Source organism: Ursus arctos, chromosome X, assembly GCF_023065955.2.
Source record: "Ursus arctos isolate Adak ecotype North America chromosome X, UrsArc2.0, whole genome shotgun sequence".
Taxonomy (NCBI): Eukaryota; Metazoa; Chordata; class Mammalia; order Carnivora; family Ursidae; genus Ursus; species Ursus arctos.
Window position 1 is genome coordinate 40870222 of NC_079873.1, and position 24632 is coordinate 40894853.

At 59.1% G+C, this 24632-nt stretch overlaps 3 protein-coding genes across 19 annotated transcripts; 1 reads left to right on the forward strand and 2 right to left on the reverse strand.

The window, feature by feature from the left end:
• Positions 1-646: 646 nt before the first annotated feature.
• On the forward strand, positions 647-15127 carry CCDC120 (coiled-coil domain containing 120). 7 transcript variants are annotated; one of them, XM_057311425.1, is made up of 12 exons: positions 647-948; positions 4993-5155; positions 8311-8410; positions 8587-8641; positions 8823-8956; positions 9611-9751; positions 10077-10371; positions 10728-10790; positions 11062-11236; positions 11367-11465; positions 12437-13354; positions 13852-15127. In XM_057311425.1, the coding sequence occupies exons 4-12, from the start codon at positions 8629-8631 to the stop codon at positions 13964-13966; spliced, it is 1953 nt and encodes a 650-aa protein (XP_057167408.1). In that variant the 5' UTR covers positions 647-948; positions 4993-5155; positions 8311-8410; positions 8587-8628; the 3' UTR covers positions 13967-15127. The 7 variants fall into 7 exon arrangements, with proteins under 7 accessions (XP_057167408.1, XP_044245339.1, XP_026369194.1 ...); XM_044389404.3 differs by lacking the exon at positions 13852-15127 and having other exon boundaries at positions 4993-5236; positions 8587-8677; positions 12437-13516; XM_026513409.4 differs by lacking the exon at positions 13852-15127 and having other exon boundaries at positions 8587-8677; positions 12437-13516.
• On the reverse strand, positions 15110-18676 carry PRAF2 (PRA1 domain family member 2). 2 transcript variants are annotated; one of them, XM_026513417.4, is made up of 3 exons: positions 18048-18676; positions 16678-16895; positions 15110-16256 (listed from the first exon to the last, which is right to left on the reverse strand). In XM_026513417.4, exons 1-3 carry the CDS (start codon positions 18224-18226, stop codon positions 16117-16119), a joined length of 537 nt encoding a protein of 178 aa, XP_026369202.3. In that variant the 5' UTR covers positions 18227-18676; the 3' UTR covers positions 15110-16116. The 2 variants fall into 2 exon arrangements, with proteins under 2 accessions (XP_026369202.3, XP_057167433.1); XM_057311450.1 differs by having other exon boundaries at positions 15110-16895.
• Positions 18677-18776: 100 nt separating this feature from the next.
• WDR45 (WD repeat domain 45) lies at positions 18777-24194 on the reverse strand. Of its 10 annotated transcripts, none has more exons than XM_057311436.1 (11): positions 24036-24194; positions 22352-22423; positions 22145-22219; positions 21951-22055; positions 20950-21055; positions 20734-20828; positions 20158-20237; positions 19841-20049; positions 19660-19761; positions 19431-19576; positions 18777-19179 (listed from the first exon to the last, which is right to left on the reverse strand). In XM_057311436.1, the coding sequence occupies exons 1-11, from the start codon at positions 24067-24069 to the stop codon at positions 19070-19072; spliced, it is 1134 nt and encodes a 377-aa protein (XP_057167419.1). In that variant the 5' UTR covers positions 24070-24194; the 3' UTR covers positions 18777-19069. The 10 variants fall into 10 exon arrangements, with proteins under 10 accessions (XP_057167419.1, XP_057167417.1, XP_057167411.1 ...); XM_057311434.1 differs by having other exon boundaries at positions 20950-21058; positions 24036-24060; XM_057311428.1 differs by having other exon boundaries at positions 20950-21109; positions 24036-24060.
• Between the last annotated feature and the right edge of the window lie 438 nt (positions 24195-24632).

Genomic DNA, 24632 nt, shown 5'->3' on the forward strand with positions numbered 1-24632 from the left:
TTAGTTAGTTGCATGTAATTTAAGACAAGGTTGGGTATAGTGGTCATTGAAGAGTGGTTTGGAGGCATAGTTTTGGGCTGCAGAGTATGGTTAGGAGGGTCATGGAGAGTCATTTGGGGTCCATGGGGGTGTTTTCAGTGCATACTGGGGGTAGATGGGGGAGGGACTCTTTGGAGGTTAATGGTTGCAGGGCTGATTGCAGATGGTTTAGGGGAATGAGTTGGGGGGTAGAGAAGGGTAGTTTATTCCTACAGTTTGGGAGCCCGCAGAGGGTGGATTGGGGGTATTGCTTGGGATCAATGGACAATAGTTTGGGGATGCAGTTGGGGGGATGATGGAGGGTGGTTTGGAGACCCAGAAATTCAGAGAAGAGTTTAGAGGTGTGGTGGTCTCTGAGAGAAGGCAATCTGGGGTACTGCTGGGGGGTGACTTGGGGTGAGGGGCGCCAGTCTTATCACTGAGGGGGCGTGGCCTCGGTGGGGGAAAGCTCCGCCGCCCTCGAGAAAGCGTGTGCGCACGCGCTCCCAGCTGGTTCGCTCCTGGCGCTCCGAGGGCAGGAAAATCGAAGACCCAAACTGGCGCCTGCGCACTAGGTCTCCGCCGCTGCTGTGGTCTCGCGCCCCGCCCCCCGTCCCCCCACCTCCCCCCAGGCTCGCGCTCAGCGGCGGCTGTGTCGGTGCCGCCGGGAGCAGACCGACCCGAGGTGAGGGTGGGGGGGCCGGGGTCTCCCGGCCGCGGCCGAGCCGGCGCGCCTCTCCCACCCTCCCCGCGCCCCCCGTCTGGCCCCCACGGCTAACAGTCGCGCGGCCGAACGCGGCCCACGGGCAGGGCGCGGAAGGGGAGTAAGCGCGAGGCCGGGGACGAGCGGGGGGCGGCGAGGGAGGGGCGCACCTACCACCCCTCCCGGCCTGCAGCGACCCCGCCTACGTCGCGGGACGAGGACCCTCGGTGAGTAAAGCCTGCCTGGCGAAGAAGGGAGGAGATAGGGCGGGGTGAGGGCCCGGAAACGCCAACAGGGGATGTACCTGCGCGCGCACCCGCGACCTCTGACCCTGTGGTCTCACTCCCGACCCCTACCTGACCTGACTACATCTTTTTTTTAACCTCGAGCTCTGGCCGGTCTTGGCCCCAGGACCTCCGATCCGACCCCCGACCTAACCATATTCTGGCCTGGTGTGATCCTCAGTCTCTGTTTTGTTCCCTTAAACCCGGTCCTGACCCCAAACCCCACCCAGTTCTGTTCTCAGGATCCTTGGCCTGACCCTGTTCCATCTCTGAAGCTCACCTTGCCTTGCCCAGATCATCCCAGTTTCTGGCCTGATGCTTGACCTGTCAGTTCCCTAAACTCTTGCCCAGCCCCTTCTAGTCATGTCCTGTCCCCCTAACCGCAGTCTGATCCAAGTCTGTCCGGATTCCTGACCTCTGATTTCTAAACTTTCTCCCCACCCTGTCCTATCCTCCTGGTCCCCTCCTGACTCCCCATCACCAACCTGGCCCACCCCCTTTAGACCATCCCTCTGTTTCCTGCCCTGTCCCTGCCCCCAGCCCTGTGCTGTTTCCCCCAGTCTTCTCTTGTCCCGTCACTGTCCTCATTCCCATCCTTATACTGTCCCAGTCTTTTCCTGTTCTTACCTCCATCCTGAACCTGCTCTTTTCCCTCTCCCCTTTCTTGACCACCATCTTGGCCTGTCCCTCATCATGTCTTCTGACTATTATTCTATACTGACCCTGCCCTGCTCTTTTGTTCCTTGCTGCCCCCTACTTTTTCTCTGACCCTTGTCTGGAACCTCACTCCATCCCATCCCCTGGCCAGTGTCTTGGCCCCTTCTCTGTCCTGCCTCCTGACCTCCATCCTATGATGACTCTGATTCTGTCTTGCCCCCTACACTCCTTCCTGTTCTCTTCCTTCATCCCCTCCCAACCCCAGGCCCTTGTTCTACCCCTTACCACGCCCCTCCACCCTGTTCAGATCTCCCTCTTCCTAACACCCACTTTCCATCTCCTCTCAGCCCAGAAGAACTGGGGTCCTGTTATACCCTGCCCCTGAACTTGGAGGTTCCACTGTTCCCGTGATCTCAAGTCCATCCCAAATGCTTCTCTTAGCGTGAACAGGAGCAAGCAGCCTTGTTGGCCCTGTGTGGCTAAGGGGGTTTTCATATGTGATGTCCTTCATCCCCACCCAGTGATCTCATGCAGAGCTTGCATTTGTCTCCCTGCCCCAGGAGGGCATGGAACTGTTCCTACGTCCCCCACCCTCCCCAAGTGCGAAAGAACACCCTAAATTATTCAGTGACTCTCTGGGAGTCTGTGAGGTCTGGATCATGTTTCCAGCCTGGCTAGGTTGGGGGCTGCCCCATGTCGAGGTGGGAGGTGTGGCGAGCAAACATGCCGGGGTGGGGGACTCAGGAGTGTTTGTGACTCTTCCGTGTCATGTCACCCCCATCTCCTAGTCCTGATCCTGGGTGTGCATGATCTCTGCTTTCCCGGCCTGAAAAAGTCCATTCCAGGCCTGAGGCTTCAGGGTGGTAGGAGTGGGTTGAGGGGGGTCTATCTCCCTTCTCTCAGTTGTAAGCAATACAAATTTCAGTGCTAAGTCCATCCCACCTCTGTGGGGCAGGTGTGTGTGTGTGTGTGTGTGTGTGTGTGTGTGTGTGTAGGGGGTGTGGCTGTGTCACTGGGTGTTAGAATCAGTCCTGTCCAGTAGTGACAGTAACAGCAAGAGCAATACAAGGTTCTCTCACTGAATCTCCTTGATTCTGAGGACAGGCAGGGAGAATTTGGAGAGCAAGAATGTAATGTGTTATTCAATTGTATTTTGTTCCTGCATTTGTCATAGAGAGTAGTGAGAGCTTGAATGACGAGATACTAGACCCATCTCATTTACCTGAAACATTGATCCAACCTTTTTTTTTTTTTTTAAGTAGGCTCCACGCCTAGCGTGGAGCCCAACTCAGGGCTTGAACTCACAACCCTGAGATCAAGACCTGAGCTGAGATCAAGAGTCAGACGCTTAACCGACTGAGCCACCCAGGCGCCCCTATCCAAACCTATTAATAACAACACAAGCGTTTTTCATTGTCCCAATGTCTGTTTGGCACCTGACCTCGGAGAGGGAGAGCTCAGATAATTCAGGTCGTGAAAGATACCAAGTTACCTGAAGGGGTTTTGTTTCTGCATTTTTACATATTGAGTGGGGAGGGTTCAGATGATGAGGGATAACAGCTTCAGCTAAAAATATATTCAAATCCATTCATCTCCCTGAGCTCCAGTGACAGGAGTTGGGATTGTAAGAGTACTGGGTTGTGTGAGTATATTCGGTTCCTGCATTTTGCCTGGTGAGTAAGGGAAGCTCAGAGAGTACGGGACACCAAGTCTTTCTCAAAGGGCTATCCAGACCCATCCAGTTCTCGTATACGGATTGTGACCGTTTGGAGAATTTATCTGAATAGGTTTGGTCCTGCATTTTTGATGTTGAGTATCGAGAGGTCCGGTCATGACGGAAAACAGCTCTGTTTCAAATATGTCTGGTTTGAGACTTAGGGAGGGCTCAATGTCTGGACGGCAAGTAGGGAGGGTTTGGAGGCTGAGGGATACCAGCTCTGTCTCCACAGTGCATCTGAATACATTTAGTTCCTGATTTTGGATAGTCAGAGTTTGGACAAATTTATTTGAGGGAAAACAGTTCTGTTTCAGATTTATCAGGTGAAGTTGAGGGATACCAGCTCTGTCTCAAAAAAGAAAGAAAGAAATACACACACACCCACACACACACACACACACACACACTTGATTCTTGAGTTTGGCTTGGGAGGAATATTGTCATCATGGCAGCCAGTATATATCGAGCACTTACCAAAGGTCAGTTATTGTCCCAAGCAAGCTCTAAGTGTCTTACTTCATGTCATGTTCACAACAGTCCTGTGAAGTACGTATTGTTGTCATCACCCCCATTTTACAGATGAAGACATTGAAGCACAGAGAGGATAAGTGGCTTGTCCAGGCAGCCACACAGCCAGAAGTGGCAGAGCGGAGTCGAATCCCAGAGCCACCGCTTCCTATCCCTACATGAGGTCACATGAGGCTCAGGTCCCGGCTGGGGTGGGGCCTAGAGGTTGGCCATCTGGCAGGACAACGATGTGTGTGGGTGATTCTGCCCCACCTGTCTGCCTGGCCCAGAAGGCTCAGTTACCTGCTCTCCCCTCCTCGCTCCTGCCCCAGCCCACCACTGCACGGGTTTTTTATTGTTGTTATTAACAGTCATTAATGACGTGGTGTGAGGTTTCCTTGTACTTTGAAATGCCTTCCAAAGTAACTCTGGCCTCCGTTGGCGTTGTAACCACTGTTTACCCATTTTACAGATGAGGAAAGCCAAGCCTTGATACTCAGTCTGCATTGCCAGCCAGATACCCTCGGCCCTCTCAGCTCTGGTTTCATAAGTGTCCCTCTTCCCAACATTCTTGCTGTCCCACAAGAGGTGGGAGAGGCCATGGCTGAGGGGACACTCCCCATCGACACTCAGCCACCCACCTTATCTTGCTGCCTCCACCGGCCCTAGGCAGTGAAGGGGGGAGAAGGGGGCGGATGAAAGGAGCCTTTGTGTCCCATGCCAGCAATCTCACCCCCAGGAAGAAAGGTGGGCAGGGTGGCGGAGGCCTTGGGAGCACATCTATAGCATACACGGGGCAGGGCACTGCTGCTGCAGCCCTCCCCTCCCGCCTCCGGCCCCCTGCCAAGTGGGGAGGGAGCCTTCCTCACTCTGCTCTGTCACATCACAGCATGGGCTGCTGCAGGGGCCCGGGTTGGGCTTGGGCCCTGAGGTCACAGAGCAGATGGTCCCAAATGGAGCACAGGATGTGTGGTATGTGCCGGGGCAGGCAAGAGCCCTCAATTTCCTGGACTCCTGGCCAGAAATGCCCAAGGGGGAGGAGTGGGGCAGAGCCAGCCTGGATGTGAAGAGCCATGAGCCCCCTCCCCACTCCTCCTCCCTTGCAGGAGAAGCCTCAGTCGGCCTCTAGCCCAGGACCCGCCCTCTGCGTTCTGAGTCCACCTGCTCTTAAGCCTCTGTGATCGGAATCCAGCCTCTTTACCTCCCCAAGCCCCAGCTTCCACATCTACGAGCTGGCAATGAAGAGGCGGGTCTGCGTCAACCTCCCAGGTTTGTAGGGACCAGGAGGGGTGAACACACGCACGTTTCGTCGGTTTGCTGGGATGATTTCTTCTGGAGGCGCAGAAGGTGGTAGGTGTCTTGAAGCCCCGGTCTTTCCTTGCAAAAGCTGACCTCCTCTGTCCCCAGTTTGGGAAACTGTTACCCCAGTGGGGGTGGCAGTTGCCCGAGACCTTCTCCCACCTGTGCCTTGCCCTGGGGGGGAAGGGTAGGGGCCTCAGGCATGTGAGGCCTGCTGCCGGGAGACACACACCTGATTTACACCCGTGTGCTTAACAAGTCCCCAGAACTCCATCCCCAGCTCCCAGGAGGGAGCACAGGAGGCAAACCCACTCCCACGACCCTTAGCCCTTCTTCCTTAGCTCTGTACTAGGTGACTGGGGTGAGCTGGGACATCTGGGCTCTTTTCTTGGCCATGCTGGACACCCTGAAGGGACCTGGCCCTGAGATTGACCCTAAGGGTGTCCTGAGCCCTGGTGACAGGCAGGCAAGGGTTAAGAGGTGTGGGCTGGCCCAGTCCCTGGCCAGGTAGGCTGGGCTGTTGCCTAGTGGGAGGCGGCCTAGGCACCCGCCACTGCGCTCACACTGCTCACTGCCACTACCAGCTGGAACAGGGCCTGGTTGAGACAACTATTTTTTTTGAGGTACCCGAGGCCACCCCACAGCACCTCTCTGGCGTTGGTGAGCACTTGGGAACAGGGGGCCCACGGGCGTGGTGGGGGGAGAAGGGTATAGGGTGTACTGAGGCTTTCCATGGGAGAAAGCCAGGTCTGTGCACGGGGTACAGTAGAGAAGGAGGGCCTGAGTAGAGGAGCGAAGCCCAAAATGTCCAATTTCCTCTCCTGGCATGAAGCCGATTCCTTGCCGGAAATGAACGAGGAGAAGGGATGGGGGAGAAGAGAAGCAGAGTCCCCCTTCTCCACTGTCCCCCCTACTTCCTCCCCCTTTCCCCCCCCTGGGGAGTAGTCTCTGCCTTCCTGCAACCTGGGGCCTAGCCTCTCGGGACAGCCCAGACGGGGCTATTGAGAAACTGCTTCCCGACACCTGCCTGCCCCCCATCTGTTCACCCAGAGTGGGGGTTGGGGAGGGCTCTAGGGCAGTGTGGGGAACAGTCCCAGACACTGAGAGTTTGTATTTGCCTCGATAAGTGGCAAGATAGGGAAATGGGGGGTCCCACTGAGGGTGTTAGGGTGCCACCCAGGTGAGGTGTCTTGGTTGTAAACAGTCATTACAGCCAGGAATTTCTTTCTCGGCTGTAGTGTCAGAAGGGCAGACCTGAAAAACCTGCTGGGCCCGCCTCTGGGTGTGTGGGGGGTACCCTCTGCAGCTCTCCTGCTGCAGCCCATCCTGGGACGGGACTCAGAGGCTGGTGTGGGGGAAGTTAGGGAAGGGAACTGCTGGGATCCCCCTTCTCTCCATCTCCAGGTGGGGATGGGGCAGTTCTGGACCCCAAGGCAAATGTGCAGAGGGTAGGCGAGTGGAAGCAGAGGTTCAGGAGCTGGGTGTGGGGGTGTGGGGCGTTGACCCTGTGTCTAGCCTACCCAGTGACCCCATGACTCAGGCCCTAGCTATGTCCCCGAGGTCAGGCTAACAGGGTGGAGTCGGGGTTCCTGTCTAGACCCCATGTTGACTTCCAGGATGCTGTGAGCTCCTAGGGAAGGAAGGCTCAAGGCAGCCCAGCGTGGGATGTGGGACCAGTCCTGGTGAATGGGCCCACCCGGGAGGAGTTGAAGTTCCTGTTGGGGTGGAGCCCTGAGAGAGTTCCTCAAACTCAACTGGGGGCTGGGGAAGAAGGAGCTCCAGGAGCTTAGGGGCTGAAGAGGCTGAGCCGGGACCTCAAGGAAACCCTGCCATGCTGGGCGATGTCGGACCTTGAAGGGTGGGCATCTGCAAATCACACGTTGCTGCCTGGGTGTGCAAAAAGGCTCTGGGGACTGACCCCTGCCGCTGAGGTTGAGGACAGGGAACCACTGTTTTCCGGGAGCCGGTAGCAGGAGTAGTGGCACCATATTAGCCGCTCGGCCGCATCCCACAGCGGATAGATGGCGAAGGGGCTCGAACCCACACCTTGGCCGCCTGGGTCTTTTCCACACCTGGCCACCACAGGCATGACAAGCAGGGGATTAGGAGGGGAGGGGATCTCTATGGCCTCATGAGGCCCTCCCAGTTGCCTGCCGCCCGCCCGAGGTCAGGCCAGGTGGTGGGAGGTGATGTCACCTGGCTCCCCAGCTGGGGACCGAGCAGGATGTGGGAGGGAAGGAGCAAACTCCAGAGGAGGGGACGAGGGCAGGGCTGGCGGCTAGCCAAGGCAGGCTCTGTGGTCAGCCAGGGTGTCTGGGGGCAGAGAAGGAAGCAGGAGGCAGGAGGCTTGTTATCTGCAGCTGTGGACTTTGCTGCTCACTGTCCCAGCGGGGTGACTCCCCTCTGCTGGGTACAGGACGGACTGGGGTGGGCAGAGGGGCTGGAGGGGTCCTGGGGTAAGTGAACAGTCTCCCTGTGGCACCGGGGCCACAGGATGGAGTAGGGACAAATAAAGACCCACAGATCTGGGCTAGCCCCCTAGCTCGGCCCCCTTGGCGTTCTCTCACTTATGCAATGGCCGTCACTGAGTACTCACTGTGCACTCAGAAGTGTTCTCAGTGCCAGAGATACCATGAAAACAGGACAGCTATGTTTCTTGTCCTCGCAAATGTCCAAGGGAAGCACAGTCTCTTGCTGGACAGCAGTTGTGACGGGACCTGGGTGGGGGCCCACCCCTGGAAGTGACATGTAAGTCCCAGCATGTAAGTGAGAACCGAGGGCTGGAGAGGTGAGACATGGCAAGAACACTCCAGACAGCAGCCGCAGCCTGGGCAAAGGCCCTGAGGCCTCCTGGGCCGGGAGCTTATGAGGAATTGGTGCGGTTGAAACAGCTCCAGCGAGGGAGAGTCAGGCTGGAGGGGTAGTCCTGAGCTACATCCTTAGCTCGTGGGCAGGTTATTCACCCCTCTGTGCCTTACTGTCCTCATCTCGGAAACAGGAGAGAGTAATCACAGAACTGCCGTCAAAGGGTAGTTGGAAGATTCAGTGTGGCGTGGAAGGTGCTTCGTCGGTGCCCACCGCTGCTGGAGTTGCTTGAATCTGTACCGTTAATTCTCCCTCCCTAGGCGAGACTCCCGACTGCGGCCCATGGGCCTCTGAGGAGGCGTTTTAAGTCTGCCCAGCTCCCCACGTGCTGTGCTTCCACTCAATGGGAAGGGAACCCAGGTACCAGGGCCCAGTGGGGCCAGACACTGACACAGATTCTGAGAGGGCAGGTCAATCGGGCGGGCAGGGTCAGGGTCCTCCTTACCCCCAGCGGGGGTGCGGGACATCAGGTAGGGGCAGGGGTTGGGGGGAGCACGGGACATGCTTCCTTACTGGCCCTTGTGCGTCACTGCCAGGCCTTGTGCAGCCATCAGCCACGGCCTCTCTACAGCACCAGGATGGAAGTCAAAGGTCAGCTGATCAGCTCGCCCACTTTCAATGCCTCAGGTGGGTGGCTGGTTCCCCTTCTCTGCCTCTTCCCCTGCTCTGAGTCACCGCCTGCCTCCTTGGAGAGGGTTGGTTCTTGGCCCCACAGCTGCACCAGGATGCCCTGGCTGATCTTTGCTCGGAAATTTGCTCCTTCTGTGTCCAGCTGCCCTGTTCGGAGAGGCTGCCCCCCAGGTGAAGTCAGAGCGTTTGCGGGGGCTGCTCGACCGGCAGCGGGCCCTGCAGGAGGCCCTGAGCCTGAAACTTCAGGAGCTCCGCAAAGTGTGTCTCCAGGAGGCGGTGAGGGCCTGGCCCTAAGTGGCTGGTGGGGGGGCGGTGAGGAACCGGGGCCCCTAGCTAGGCAGATTGGGGCGGCGAGTGCTGAGCCACCTGTCTGAGCTGTCGACTCGCTGTCACCCTCTAGCTCCTGAAAGCTCAACTTCGATGTCTTAGAGTCAGTAAAATATGGCAGGACAGGCCCCCAATTCCCTATCAGCAATTTGAAAGCCCCAAACCCTCTGAAACAATAGTTATTTCCAAAATCTGCCAGTAAAACCTGACCTGAAGTGACAAGGGGTAACAGTTTTGATTTACCCGTCTTGGTGCGAACGTCTACACAGTTAGCCAGAAACGATAACGCAGTTCACAGCATGCAGCCCCGGGCCCCGAGGGGAGGGTGATTTAATACGCGGTAGTATAGACTGTGTCGCCTGTACAAAATAAGAAATTCCGGATTCCAAAGCAGGTCTCCCGACCTCCCATGCCCACTGCCCCAGGGATCTGGGCCGGAGGGGCTCCGGTGGCGAACTGGGAGGAAGGAGAAGAAGGGACAGGTGTGGGGTGCTGAGCAGTACTGAGCTCCTAGTAGGACTTGTGTCGCTTCTGGAGTCATTCCTGCTTTGCCCCACTCCCCACAGCTAACCCTCGGTAGTCTCTGACCCCTGTCCCCACCAGGAGCTGACCGGCCAGCTGCCCCCCGAGTGCCCGCTGGAGCCTGGTGAACGGCCCCAGTTGGTCCGCCGGCGGCCCCCTGCAGCCCGAGCCTACCCTCCATCGCACCCCAACCCAGCACACCACTCCCTGTGCCCTGCCGAGGTGAACAGATGGGCTTGGGGAGCAAGAAGGGGGTGGGACAGGCACAGAGGCTGCGTTGGGGTTGCGGTGGGGGGGGAGCTAAGGTGAGAAGGGAACGATTGAGTAAGGTGGGTTTCGGCTCTGAGGGAGGTCCCGGTCCCCGCCATGGGCCTCTCACCCTTGGGAAGAGGAGTCTGTCGAGACCCTGACCCGAGGCAGGCCCCGGCTGCAGAGGAAAGGAGCCCTACCGCAGAATAGGCCCCTCCTCCGCCGCCGCCGGGTCTCTGTCCCCGGCCCGGTCCTGTGCTCGGCTGGCACCGACCTCCGTGCCCTCCCGGCCCCGCAGGAGCTGGCTCTCGAGGCCCTGGAGCGGGAGGTGTCGGTGCAGCAGCAGATTGCGGCCGCCGCCCGCCGCCTGGCCTTGGCCCCCGAGCTGAGCGTTGAGCAGCGCCGCCGCCGGCGCCAGGTGCAGGCAGATGCGCTGCGGAGGCTGCATGAGCTGGAGGAGCAGCTGGGGGACCTCCGGGCCCGCCTCGGCCTCCCGGGGCTCCCACCGCCACAGCCCCTGGGCCTGGCCCCGGGGGCGGCCCTCACCGCACCGGGGGTGTGCCTGGGCACACGCCTGGCTCAGCTCAGCCAAGGTGAGCCTGGCCCGTGGCCCGCAGCGGCCAAAGCGTGAGCACGGGCGTCGGCCAAGGGCCAGGGTAGGGGTGGGGAGGGTCGGGGGCCAGTGAAAAGTGGGAGTCGGGCAGGACTGAAGGGACCCGACCCATAAGAGGAGTCGTGATAAACTGGCTCGTCGGCAAGGGTGGGGCCGCTGGGAACTTGACCTGGTGGCCCCAGGAAAACGCAGAGCCAAGCCTCGGGTGGTCTTGGATTCAGGTAAAGGCGGGTTCTTGGGAAGGAATGGGGCGGGGAGGAGACCTTCCGGGGACGGAAGGGGACGGCACCCAGGCCCTGCCTTGATAGGCCCGGGTGTCCCCCTTCTCCCCTGTAGAGGACGTCGTTCTGCACTCGGAGAGCAGCTCCCTCTCAGAGTCTGGGGCCAGCCATGATAATGGTGAGGACCCCGTCCCCCAAACCCACCCATCCTTTGATGCTCAGCCCCTCCACTCCCTCTTTAACCCCTCCTGAGCCCTGCCCCATCCTCGTGTGGGGCCCCCATCTTCCTTGCTTCACGCTGCCCAGCTCATCATCCCCAGTTCCAGCCTCATGCCTTAGCTCCCGCCGCTGTCTGCCCCTGCGCCCCCCCTTCCCTGCCCGCAGCCCTGCCCATAGCCCATCCAGCCCCTCCTCATTGACTTCTCCCCCACTTTCCACCTTCCTCCCAGAGGAGCCCCGGGGCTGCTTCCCTCTGGCCGAGCGCCCCTCGCCACCCAAGGCCTGGGACCAGCTGCGGGCCGTATCTGGGGGCAGCCCTGAGCGGCGAACCCCATGGAAGCCACCGCCGTCAGATCTTTATGGGGATCTGAAGAGCAGGCGGAACTCTGTGGCCAGCCCCACCAGGTAGGCGTGAGCCCCTTCCCTGCCCCAGGGAGCCAGGAGGGGGATCCTGAGCCTGGGCGGGCAGGAGGGCCTGCTGACGGGTATGGTCTCTAACCTGAACCCTCACCTGGGCCTGCCTGTCTCTATCTAGCCCCACGCGCTCGCTGCCCAGGAGTGCCTCCAGTTTTGAGGGGCGAAGCGTGCCTGCCACCCCTGTCCTCACCCGGGGCGCTGGCCCCCAGCTCTGCAAGTAAGGGGACTCTGAGTATGGGTGTGAGGACCGAACTGTCAGTTCTGACGAGGAGGGCATTAGCCAAGGGTGTGGGATGTAAGAGGCTGGGCTTTGAAAGGTATATTTGAAACAAGTCACACTTCCTTTCTCTGAATCTTGGCTCCTTACCTGTGCGATGGGCATAATATCTGCCTCAAGGACGCTGTGGGCATAATAAGCTCTGGTTAACATGTACTGGGCGCCTGACATCTGCTGGGAATCCGTGCTCTGTACGGTATCGACTCATGAAATAGTCGTAAGACCCCTGCCAGGTAGATGCTGTCACTATGCCCATTTTATGGGTGAGGAGCCTGAGGCACAGAGAGGTTAAGTGACTTGGTAATAAACCGAAGACCTGGTGTTTGAACCCAGGCGGCTTGACTCTCGAGTCGGCGCTTTTAACCACCGCACCCTCCTACTTCTTGAACAAATACCTGCTAAGCGCCTGCTTTTCCCAGGCTGTGAGCAGAACAAAGTCCCTGTCCTGAAGGCACTTGGCGTCCTGTGAACGGTGGCTGTCAGGCTCATAGTCCGGGGTGGTTCAGACACACGGGGGGACAGAGAGTTCAGGAAGTTGGATTCCTGGTCCAGGCATTAGGACCCCACTGTCGAGGGGACGAGGAGCTGTGAGACACACCCTCTCAGGCCAAGGGGGCCCCACACGCGGGGAAGAGCCCTCTAACAGCCCTCCTCTTTCAGTCCTTCCCCTCTAGCCCTGCACACGCTTGCACCTCCCTTGGCGCTAATACCCCCCCATATGTCTTCCATCCCTCTGCCCCCCAGTGTGGGACAGAACCTCCGCTGTCCTTTACACCCCCCAACCCCTTTATACATGAGGTCTCTAATCCTGGGTCCATTTCGGAGATGCGCAAGTGAAAGCTCGGGAGGAGGTGGGGTACGGCCTGATATTTCTGATCCTCCTCCCGTCACCCCCACCTCTGTGTCCCCAGACCCGAAGGCCTCCATTCTCGCCAGTGGTCCGGCAGCCAGGACTCCCAGATGGGCTTCCCCCGGGCAGACCCTGCCTCCGACCGTGCCTCCCTCTTCGCAGCCCGCACCCGTCGCAGCAACAGTTCTGAGGCCCTGCTTGTGGACCGGGCGGCCGGTGGGGGAGCTGGCTCCCCGCCTGAGCCTCTGGCTCCTCCTGCCGCTGGCCCCCCGGTCTGCAAGAGCAGCGAGGTGCTGTATGAGCGCCCACAACCAGCCCCTGCCTTCTCCTCCCGCACAGCTGGCCCCCCAGACCCTCCCCGGGCCGCCCGGCCTAGCTCAGCGGCCCCTGCCTCCCGTGGAGCCCCCCGGCTCCCACCTGTGTGCGGGGACTTCCTCTTGGACTATTCCCTGGACCGGGGCCTGCCCCGCAGCGCCGGCGGCGGGGCGGGCTGGGGGGAGCTGCTGCCTGCACCTGAGCTCCCAGGACCCCTCTCCCGCCGGGATGGGCTGCTCACCGTGCTCCCAGGCCCGCCGCCCGTGTATGCAGCCGACGGCAGCAGCCCCCTCCTCCGCAGCAAGGACCCCCACGCCCGTGCTGCCCGCACCAAGCCCTGTGGCCTGCCCCTGGAGGCCGCCGAGGGCCCAGAGGTGCACCCAACCCCCCTGCTGTGGGTGCCCCCGCCCGCCCGTCTTCCCCCGGCTGGCGAGCGCAGCGGCCATAAGAACCTTGCCCTGGAGGGGCTGCGGGACTGGTACATCCGCAACTCGGGACTGGCCGCCGGGCCCCAGCGGCGGCCTGTGCTCCCCCACGTGGGCCCTCAACACCCGCCCTTCCTCCATGCCCGCTGCTATGAGGTGGGCCAGGCGCTGTATGGGGCCCCCAGCCAGGCGCCGCTCCCGCACTCGAGGAGTTTCACGGCACCCCCTGTCTCCGGCAGGTATGGGGGGTGCTTTTACTGATGGGTAGGGGTCTCTTGAGGCAGATGGCAAAGGTGTCCAGGCTGGGGAGCAGCCAGTCCCGGTAGCTAATGACTCAGACCGCGAGAGAACTTAGCCGCAGCCTCGGCTCAGGGTCCTGGGCCCTGCCTGACCTGCATGAGTCCATGGGGTCTCGGTGGAGGGGTGTTCTGGGCCCCGGCAGCAACAGCAGTTGTCTACCAAGCTGTAGAAGAATTCTAATATTTGGACAAAACAGTGCATGTCAGCTGAAAATGAGCCTTGAAAGCAGGGTGCTGGGAGGAAGGGCCTCCCGGGCCCCTAGCCTTTCTCTTCTTCCTTTTGCTGTGCCCCCACGCTTGTGAGCCTGAAGGTGCTGTCCTGTGCCTGCCTCCACCCCTTTAACGAGCCTCTTTTCCTCTCTTTCTGTGTCTTGTCCGTCTTTTCCTCTCTTCTCTGTCTTGCCACCCTGTCCGGATTCCTGCTACCCCTTCTAAAGATACTACGCGGACTTCCTGTACCCCCCGGAGCTGAGCGCTCGTTTAAGTGACCTGACGCTAGAGGGGGAGCAGTCCTCCAGTTCTGACCCCCAGGCCCCGGGGACACTGGTCTGACCCCTTCTGATACGCCCCTTGTTGGCCCGGGCACGACCTTAGTCGGGAGCACACAGTTGACCTCGCTGAACCCTGGGGTGTGATCGCTCAGTTCTGTGGGGTGCTGACCTGATTTTCCAAGGCCCCTGGCTCCTTGTGGACCCTCGAAGGTGTCTGACACCCTGCTTCCCCTCTCAAACTGTGCTGGGAACTGGGGCCCTCAGCCAGCTGAAAAGAGGGGTGATGGTGTAATGGGGACTCCAGGCCCCTCCCTCCATTTCTGTTTACACTTGTGATTTAGGTATTCACTGTCTTCCCCCAACACTAGACGTTTTATAAAAGGGAAACTGTGATCTCGTCCTGGTTGGGTTCATTCCTGTCCCCACGCCCAGCCTGTTCCATTCAGGAACCCCCCCCCCCAAAAAAAAGAAAAACGGACCATATAGGGTCTCAGGGCCCTGTTCAGGGCAGCCAGGAGACTCTGGTGTGAACAGAACACCCTGCCGCCCCCCTCCAGGGCAGTTCTTGGGGAGGTGGGCTCTCTGCCCACATTTGGAAGGACTGAAGTCTAGGGAGGGGGCTTGGGTTCATTTTCCTCCCCCCAGGGGTATCCGAGGGAGCCCCAGCCCCTGTCCGCCTGTCTGCCCGCTGCCTCTGCCCACAGGATGAGATGGCCCAGCCTCTGTCCTATCTGTCCCAGTCAGGAAGCCGGGCCTGCAGGAGGGCCAAAGGGCAGAGCTGTCGGCTGTGTTGTGTCCTGGGATGCTGCGGTGGTGGGACCTGGCATCTGGTCAATGCCGGGAAAATCCTCAGGTGACGTCTGGCCACAGGCTGCGTCACGTCCTCCTTGGCTTTCTTTCCGTCCACCACTTTTTAAACAAATCTACACAAGCTGTGTTTTCTATGATACCTATCTGTGATTTTCTGGAGCTGGGGGTCCCCCTACCTCCTTTACCTGGTGTTCAACTTTTCTTTTTCTACCAATGGATCTGGGCCCAAGACACTACCCACACTGGAAGGGGATTTCTATAATAAACGTGTAAACCGAACCCACGTGTCACTCCTCTGTCTGCCTTGCCTTGGGGGCCCACACCTGTAGTTAAGACCAGGTAATGTATTTTTATGATGCCAGATTATTTAAAAAACAACACTGGAAACAGCCTGTGACAATGTCATCCACTTTGGCTTTACTTGCTGTGATGTGGGGTAACGGCCTGGCCTGTCTGCGCTCAGATTCCCAGCCAGCCCCAAACTGGAGCCCTCGGTAATACAAATGCTGGGAAACGCTCCGCGCTTAACTGCCTTGTGTGTTAACGCTGCTCCAGAGGTAACAGCTTCGAGGAAGGAACTGAGAGCTTCCCCCTCGGTCCACATAGTTGACAGAAAGAGACCCAGTCAGAAAGAGTCCAGCAGAATTGAAAAGCGGAAGGCCTCTTCTGGCCACTGAAATGCACGGACTTGACCCTGGAAGCCCACGCTGGCTTGAGCGATGCAACAGCCTTTATTGTTGCGGTAACACTGATTACAGATGCCCCATTCCGGGTCAGGGCTACTCCCACCCCACCCCATCCCTTGGTCCTCATCACTGGAACTTTGGAGAGGGGGGCAGAATCCCTAAGCAGAGCTGGAGAGAGGCAAGTGGGACTGATGAGTGTTTGGGGCACCCAGAAAGAAGGGTTCAACAGGGTCAGGATGCCTGAATCCTCTGTCCTGATGGGGGCTGGGAACACTTGGGTCCTGGGTTCAAGATGTGGCAATGCCCTGACCTGGTTTCAAAGCTGGAGGAGGGTCTGGAAAAGCCTTAGTCCCGGGTTCAAGAGAATGCCTTGGTCCTAGATCCCAGCTTTCGGGGCTGAGCGTGGGAGATGGATGGGTCCCAGATTGGGGGTGGGGGAGTATCTCTGGGTCCAGAGTTTGAGGTTGGCCACGGATGCTCTGGGCTCCAAGCCCCAAGTTCAGGGCTGGGGAAGAGTCGTCCCCTAGGTAATGGGGGCTGGATAGGAGGGCTAGTCCAATTTTGGACCTGGGAGACGGGGAGTATCGCAGATGTCCTCTGCTTTTTGAACTGGACGGGGCCCTCTATTTCAAGGGCTGGGAAGGAGCTCTGGGTCCCAGTACAGGGCCAGGGTGGGGGTGGCATTCTCCAAGTCTTGGGTACAGATCCCAGACCTCTAGGATCCAGCCTCCTGCTCTTGTCCCAGCGCCTCCAGTAGCAGCCCCATTGGCGTCCGCTTGAGACCAATACTCTCAATCTTGTTCTCGATCTTGTTCTTGAGGTTTCGCAGGCGCAGTGAGGCGTGCACCAGAATCACTGCGGGCAGTGCCGAGAGGAGTGGGGTCAGTGGGATGAGACCTCAGCTTCTAGCCAATGGGGGCCCACATGAGGGGAACTGGAGCACGGGCAGGCCAATAGAGTGGTCAGTGGCCAGGATGCCTCTGATCTGAAAGCGTGGCCGAGTAATGAGCCTTGCAACAGGGGCGTGGCCAGAGAGGGCGTAGGGTAACCGGGACGTGGCCGGTGGAAGACACTTATACTAAGAGCGAGGCCTGAAAGGGCGGTGGTAAGAGGGGCGTTCCCAGAAGAGGGAAGGCAAAGCCATGGAAGGCTCTTTGTAAAGGAGGTGTGGCCATGCCCGCCTGGTGTCCCAGCCCCCTCTTAGGGCCGGGCTGGCCTGCCTCTGTGCGCAAGCGCTGGCCGTTTATTGGGCTATCGCAGGGCAGTGGATACTCACGAAGCACGGGCCCGGCGATGCTCAGCAGGAAGGTGCAAGCGCCGCCCACGGCCCAGAGAACCAGGAGGCCGACGGCAAGCACTGCGGCCAGGCAGGCGGCGGGGTGGCTGCGGCGGCAGCGGCGCACGGCTGCTTGAGTCTCGGCCGCCCACACCAGCGCGCCGAGGGCCACCGTCACCACCAGCGCGCTTAGGAGGGTGTGCAGCGGGCGCACGTACCTGCGAGGACAACGGAACTAAGCTAGCCCAGCCGACGGCGAGAGGGCTGCCCAGCCTCCAAGTCCACCCAGTCCCGGGCCCCAAGAGCTTTGGTTCCCCCCACCCCAGGGCCCTCCAGCCCGGCAAATGACTCCCGCCAGCCCTGTCTCCCAACGGTTCCACCCTCCAGGGCTTCCGACTCCCAGGAGCCCTGGGGGCCCCCATTTCCTTTTTGTCAATCCCTACGGTCCCATCTATCTTCCTTAGCTCTCCCGTTTTGGGCCCTCTCATCCCGCTAGGCCTCCAGGCTCCCAGCCCTTGCCAGCTCTTTACTTCCAGCCCTACCCCCGCGGGGCTCCTCTCCAATCCACCAGACCCCACCCCACCCCGCCCCCAAATCCACCCTTTGAGCTCAACCCTGTGGATTCCTCTTCCAGGCCTTCTGTCTCCAGACATTTCCCTCTCCGCGGGCCCAGAGTCTTTACAAGATCCCTCCCAGACTTCCTCCCCTTCAAATTCCCCATCCATGTTCCCCACTCCTTACAGATCTCTCCCTCCATCATTGCTAGAACCCCTTCCATGCTTTCAGTACCACTCTTAACTTCCAACCCTGCCCAAGTCACTCCGGGTTCTCCATCCTTCTCTGGTCTCAGGCCTTCCACCTCCGGGCCCTCCCTCTTGGTTCAAGTTCCCCAAGATGTACTTGCTCCAGGAACGTTCCAATCACAGCCCAGCTCCCCTCTACGCTCAGAGCCTCCACAAGCCCACCCTCCCAACCCTTCAACTTGACCACATCCCCGTGCCTCTCTGCCCGAAGTCCTCCAAGGCCGCCTTAATCTGGCCCCATCACTCACGTCCTCCCCCTCCACCCCCACTTTCACGTTCAGGCCCTCCTTATCTTCAGGTCCAGCTCCTTACCCAGTTTCCCCTCCAGTCTCACACTCTCCATCCTCCCCACCCTCTGTCCTCAGGCCATATTCCACTCAAGGCGCTCCTTATAACCCCGTTGGACTTCCTTCAAGTCTCCCTTCCCATGCCCCGGAGGTTTTTCCATCTCTAAAGAACTCGCTCTTCCAGCCTTGCATCCCCCTCCCGTTCCTCAAAACGCCGCGGGTCCACACTGCCTGCCCCACAGGCGTCCCTGGCCAACCGGAGTCTCCCTCTCTCCCTCACCCAGCTAGAGCAAGACCGAAGCCGAAGCACAGAAGGTAGTTGGTTTGGTAGTAGAGGAGGTTGTTGATGACGCGGTGGCACCATCGCTGCGGGTCGCACGGATCCGGAGCCGCCAGACGCGCCGACCCCAGAACGAAGTCGTCCAGGGCGCGTAGCGGTGGCAGCCGCACCTCCGACATCCTGCCGGCCGATGTAGCTGGACCAGCCAGAAGAGCGGCCGGACTACAACCCCCGTTACACCCCCGCGCCACCGCGAGGGACACCGGGAAATGGAGTCTGGGCCCAGCGGCTGCTACCTCCACCACCTAGGCGGACTGCGCAGTAGCATCGATGCACGTCAACGGAAATGCCAGCGACACGCCGGAACTTTACGGCAGCAAGGGCTGCCGGGAAATCAAGTCTCCGCCGCCGGGGAAGGCGCTCCCATCCACCCCCAGGTGGGGGCGCCCAAGGGGCTGTTCTAGGCTGTGCTGATGGCTCAAGTACACAGTCGTCTGACATTGTAGGGCATGCAGAAAGACACATTCTGGGATATACAAATAGGAATTGTCAGGACTCGGGCGGATCCCACTTCCTTCCTGTCAGGGTCCAAGAGGGTCACACCTACTTGGAAACTGCCGCAGGGCCTTTTCAGCAGTGTCTCCTCGAGGCCCCGCCCGTGCCACCCCGGTCCAGCCATAAATACTATCAAGGGCCTTTTATTCACATTCACCACATCAGAGATGTCTCTTTCTGGGAAGGTTTTTTTAATCCCCACAGGTTGAATTAGGGCACTCCCTCTGGGTCGCTAGCAGTCTTCTTCAGGCTGGGAGTCCCAGGAGGTGTCCTCTGTCCCTGGGTCCCTGGCCTGGCCCTGCAGGCACATAGTCACCAAGAAGTGTTTGGGGGGAATTGTGCTGCTTCGTGGAAGGTGGGCACCTGCCCCATTAATGCTTGAGGGCTGGTAGCTTCCACAGCACTCCTGACCCCCTGATGGCTTTGCAATCTAGCACTGCAGGTCCCTCGCACAACCCACAGTGTCCTTAAAAGTCATCATCATCACAGATGTCAAGGTACACATCGAAAGCCTCTCTGTTGCAGTTTCCATCAGGAGTGAAGACATATTTGTGGAAGGTCCCATCTACACAGATGGCTGGAAGGGGGGGGGATGGGTAAAGGGTTAAAGGGTGCCGAGCCACCCGCTCCAATCCTCTCCAATCCTCTCCAGTGCCCCATGGCCTAGGGTCTACCTCCAGGCCTTTGTCCCCAGGCCATCCCTCTGGCGGCGGAGTTGAGCCGCCCACTCTAGCCCTCTCAAGCTTCCCATGCCCTCAAATTCCTGCAGATCCAAACTGTAGGACTTTGCCCATGCAGCACCCCCAGTCAGGAGCTATTCCCACTCACCAATGACAGAGTTGACGTTCTTGGAAGTATTGCGACCGAAGGCGCAGATGCAAGCGGACTCAGCAGGCACGGTGAAGCTCGCCAGGCTCCACTGAGAGTCCACGTACTGCCCGATCATAGGCCCCACCTTGCCCACGCGAGCCAGCCTGCAGGCAGCACTGGCTGAGCCCGGGTGTGGGCCACGGTCAGGGGGATGGGGGCAGGGCAGGGCCAGGCAGGGAGTACTCACGCGGAGCGGCGGTTGAGGCGGGTATCCTTTAGAGCAAAGATATGGACTGTGCCCTTATCGCTGGAAGCGCAGAGGAACGAGGAGTCGTGGCTGAAGTTGATGCTGGAAGACACAGCGGCAGTGACGCCCACGTGTCAGGTGGCATGGGGTCACCAGCCCACCACACATACCCCATGCTCACCAGTAGAGGGTGGCAGGGTCAGTGCCTCGGCGCAATTCCACCAGTTTCTCCTTGGACTGTGTGTCAAAAAGGCGAATAAGGGTGCCTTTCTGGGAGGCGGAGGCCACTACCGTGCCTGGCTGGTTCAGGGACACACAGGCCACGTCGCTCTGATGGGCGTTGATGGTGAACGGAGCAGATGAGGTGCCAGGCTTTGTGCTCGCCAGGTCCTGCGGTGGAAGGAGCGGTTGGGGCTTGGGGTAGCACGGAAGGCAGAGGCCAAGCGTCCACGGACGGAGCCCGCCCGCCCGCCCACCCTTGCCCCCTGGGCGGCTCACCACAAGTTGCAGGCTCCCACACTTGTGTCCTGGGAACACCAGCAGCTGTTTCTCCAGGCTGGGGCAGAGGTCACAAAGCCCTAGGGTGCGAGGCCATAGTGTTGGAGGAGGGGGTAGGCCGGTGCAGGGGAGGCAGGGGTCAGGCAGTGGGCCAGGCAGGGCCTCGGAATGGACAGAAGCTGGGGAAGGACTGACTTTGATCTTCCATGACATGTGGCACCCACAGAACCCTCAGAGGGCTTGCCGTCCGCCGCGACCCCCAGCAGCGAGACAGGTTCTCCCCCTCCCGACGCAGCTCCGGCAGCCCCAGGAGGGCCCCAGGATCCCTGGCATGGCCACCCATGTCCCTACTGGGTGTTTCTGCCCTGCTCTCTAGGGCACCCAGGGGTGAGGAGAGAGAACAGACTAAGGGATGGACAGATGGACAGACTGGGAATATGAGCCTCTCTGCACAAAGACTCTCTCCCTGCCCCTCTTCCCCAGCTTCTCTGGGCGCCCCTCGCATTCTCTCACTTCTGCCCCTCTGCCCCATCCACTGCCTCCTGCCCTCACACCTGCGTATCTGGGTCCTCTCACCCTTGGGGTTGTCCCGAGTGTCAAACTCGAACAGCTTTCGGGGATTGTCGGGGAAGGAGTACACGTAGATGCGGTTCCTCAGCACGATCACAATTCTGTGGGCATCACACAACGCGGGATGTCCATGAGGGAGGGCAGGATGCCCGTCCAGGACTAACCCTCTTGCCTGCTGCAGGGACCTCCTACCTCCCCCACCCCAGTCCTCCTCAGGCTCACTTGTCATGGCGCATGCGCACAGCCAGCACTGGCTTGGTGAAGGTGAACTCCAGCACCAGCTTGTCCTTGGAGTCCTTGCCCTCCCGGGCATCGTCCCAGATCAGCACTGCTGGGCAGGTGGGTGCGTTGTCGGGGCCAAGGTTTAGGGTGAGGGGCAGCCCTGGTGACACAAGACCCAGCCCTACTCCCCATGGGACCTTAACCCACTCGCTTAACCTTTTGCTAACACCAACGTGAGCCGCATACAGCATGAGCACTTGTGGGTGTGATTCCTGAGAGAACAGGTTTCTCAGACTGTTATACTCATTTACAGATGAAGAAACCGAGGCTTGAGGGGGCTGAGTATCGGGCCAGGGACCTCACTGCCCATCAGCAACCAAGCAGGGACGCATACCCAGGCCTGTAACTTCCCATCAGCAAGTATTTCTGCCTCCAGGCTCCCAGTCCGTACCCCTAGGAGGCTTTTGCGATGAATCCTAGGGCTCTGTGACTCGCCTAGGGTCTCTCTTGCCATGTCCCAGGGGGATCAGCAAAAACCCTTAGAACAAGATGGCTCCTGAGGCCCAAAGCAAGAGGGCACTGCAGAGATGGCCCCAAGATTTTAAGACCTATTGGTTGTGTGACTTTGGAAAAGTCCCTTAACCTCTCTGGACCTCGGTTTCTTCATCTGTAAAAATGGGGATAACAGTACTTCCTGCCATGTAGAGGTACGGTGAGGATCAAATGAGTTACTATCTATAAAGTGCTTAGAACAGTCCCAGGCTCACAGCAAGCGCTCCACAGGTAAAGACAAGGCATACTGGAGGCATTCAATAAGTGTTAAGCGGAGGCAAAACACCAAGCTTCTCAAGCAATAAGATCCATGACTTCCAAGCTGTAGGCCTCACTGTGTGACTCTGAGGTGTTCTAACATCTTCATCTGCCAGTGCCTCAGGGTACCTGGAGGAAGCCAGGATTCCGGGGAATCTGGGCCAAGGGCGGGATGGGATGAGGGCACTTACCTGAGATCTCTGAGAACTTGGGGCTGCTACCACCACCCACCAGGGCCAGCAGGTTGGAGCGGTGCAGCATTTCCACCAGGCCCATGCTGCCCACCTGCTCATGGTCTGGACAAGGACCAGGGTGTCAGTAGGGGTGGGAGCCAATGCCCAGCCCGTCCCTTCTGCCCACTGCCCCTCCCCTGCCAACGGCTCACCCAGATGCCCCTTCTCCATCAATGGCTCCACGTTGTAGATGCGCACACCAGTCTCCATGGCGCAGCAAAAGCAGCCTGGGGGGTGGGGGAAATTCAGGCTGCCTAAAACGATGCCCAGGTGGAAGCCAGGGGCTTAACACCCACCTCCGGCCATTCTTTCCCTCCCTCCCTCCCATCCACAAGGGTGCAAGCATGAGCCTCTCTCACTTTGGTCTTGGTTGAAACGAAGACTGGTCACTCCTCGAAGTGGCTGCTGAGTCATGGTCCAGGATTGCTTCCCTGGACACAAATGGGGGTAGAGTTGGGAACACTCTGGGGTTTGCCCTCCAAGTCCTAGAACTTCTGTCCCCAACTGACTTCTTCCTCCTCCTCCTCTGCTACCTACTGCTCCCAACAGGACTACAAAGACAACAAAAAAGGGGAATAGTTCTAGGGTCTCCATTCTTAAGCTCCCAAGATCCAAAAGAGCATGGCCAGGAACTTCTCCATCTTCTCACACTTGGTTGACCCCAGCTCCTTGACTTGGGACTCCCCATCTCCTTCTTACTCCCTGGCCCTCACTGCTTGTCAGGAAGTAATGGGGTAGACGGGGCCCTAGTACTATCTCTTCCCCACCCTCAGCCAATCCTGGCCCTAATGCCCCACATGGCCTGGAACCACCCTCCGCTCGCTTCTCATTTTCACACCTGGACCTAGCATCCAATTCCACCTGTCAATAAACAGGGAAAGGGCTAGGACCCCCGCACCTCCCTGACCTGGCCCTGAGACCTGCCATGGTTGGTCCACCACCCACAGGACTTCCCCTCCTCGTGCCCTTCTGAGGCTTCCAACCTATTCTACCATCTCAGAGACCTCTCACACCTTCCCTCCTCCAAGGCTTCTCCAAACCCCTTGGGGATCCCATGCCTAGCTCCAGATGACTCCTTCTCATGCCAGCTAACTTCTGCCCAACTAGGGCCAGCCTGGATGTTTCCCCAGACCCCCTTATGCCCTAAAGACCCTACATCAGATTCCCCTATCACTTCAGATCGCCCATCCCTGGGACGTCCCCTTCCATGTGCTTTTCTGTCACGGATTCCAACACAGACTGGCTTGGACCTACTCCCAGGAATTCCATCCCCCTTACATTCCTCTTCCAGATTCTCTATCCTCTCCCCCAAACACCCTGCCCCAGGGCACCCCTTCCCCATCAAGACTTGCCCAGGACACACTTCCCCGAGCACCTACCTGGTACAACTCAACCCCACCAAGACGCCTGCCCCAGACCCCTTTAAGATTCCTGTCCTAGAGCACCCATGCTCCCTTCAAACCCCCATCTCCCCAAGACCTTTGCCCAAGCACACCCCCTCCCCATCCTCCAAGGGCTCAAACCTACTTTCCCCCCTTTGTACCACCTCCACTGGACTGCCTCACTCCCCGAAGACTCATTCTTTGGACAGCCCTACCTTCCAAGACCCCTTTCTGGATCCCCATCCCAAAGACCCTTGCCACCCAAGAACCCTGCCCCGGGATGCCTCACCCCCCCTCCACTTCCTCATGTCCAAGACCGCCCTCATACTCCTTCCAACCCCGGCACCCACTTAAGCTCCCCGTCCGGGACGCGCCCCCATCCACCAAGACCTCTGTTCAAGGGACCCGACACTCCAACCCTCCCGCAGACTCCAACCAACTCTGGGATCGTGTCCCAGTTCCCCGCTGCCTGCACTGACCTGACCTCCGTGCGTTCCCGATCCCAACCCCTGCTGTCGGTGCCGCCCGCGGCCCGGTTTTCTGACCTCCCGGGCCCTGACGCCCGGCTCCGGTGTTTACATCAGGTCTCACTTCCGGGGGGAGGGAGTCTGTGACCGGAAGTGACTCATCCCTGCCGGAAAACGCGGCAGTAGCTTCTCACCCAGCTTCCAGGTCTCCGGAGCCACGCGAGTCATAGCGGCGTCCCCCGGAGAGGCTGTGCGGGGGCCTGGCTGTCCGAGGGAGCCGAGGCGGGCGGGCGAGAGAGACTTGGCCTCGCTGAGCGGAAGAGGGCCGAGTATTCCGCCGCTCGGTCCTGCTCGGGAGAACGAGAGGCGTTAACTTTCTGGGCTAACAAGACTTGGGCCTCCGAGGTGTGCTAGAGTGGCCTTTCTTGTTGGAAATACTAGTCCTCCCGGATTTCTAGAGAGGCGAGGGGGGGCTCGGAGGCGCGCGTGGAGCTGGAGACCTTGAAAGCTGAAACTCCCCTTGCCCAAGGGAAGCCGGCCCCTCCCCTTGCTTGGTTTTGTTTACAAAATGAAAAATGAGGTTTTAATGGTAAAAGGTGTAAATGCTTACTGTGGAAAAAAAAGCCCAATGATGTGCATACTGGAAATATTTCTTAATTCAACTTTTAACTTTTGAGGTAACTGAATTCACACGTAGTTTTGAGAAATGATACAGAGAAATCAGATGTACTTTTAAGGTTTCCCCCAAAGGTAACATGTAAGATGATAGTAAAATATTACAATCAGGGTAT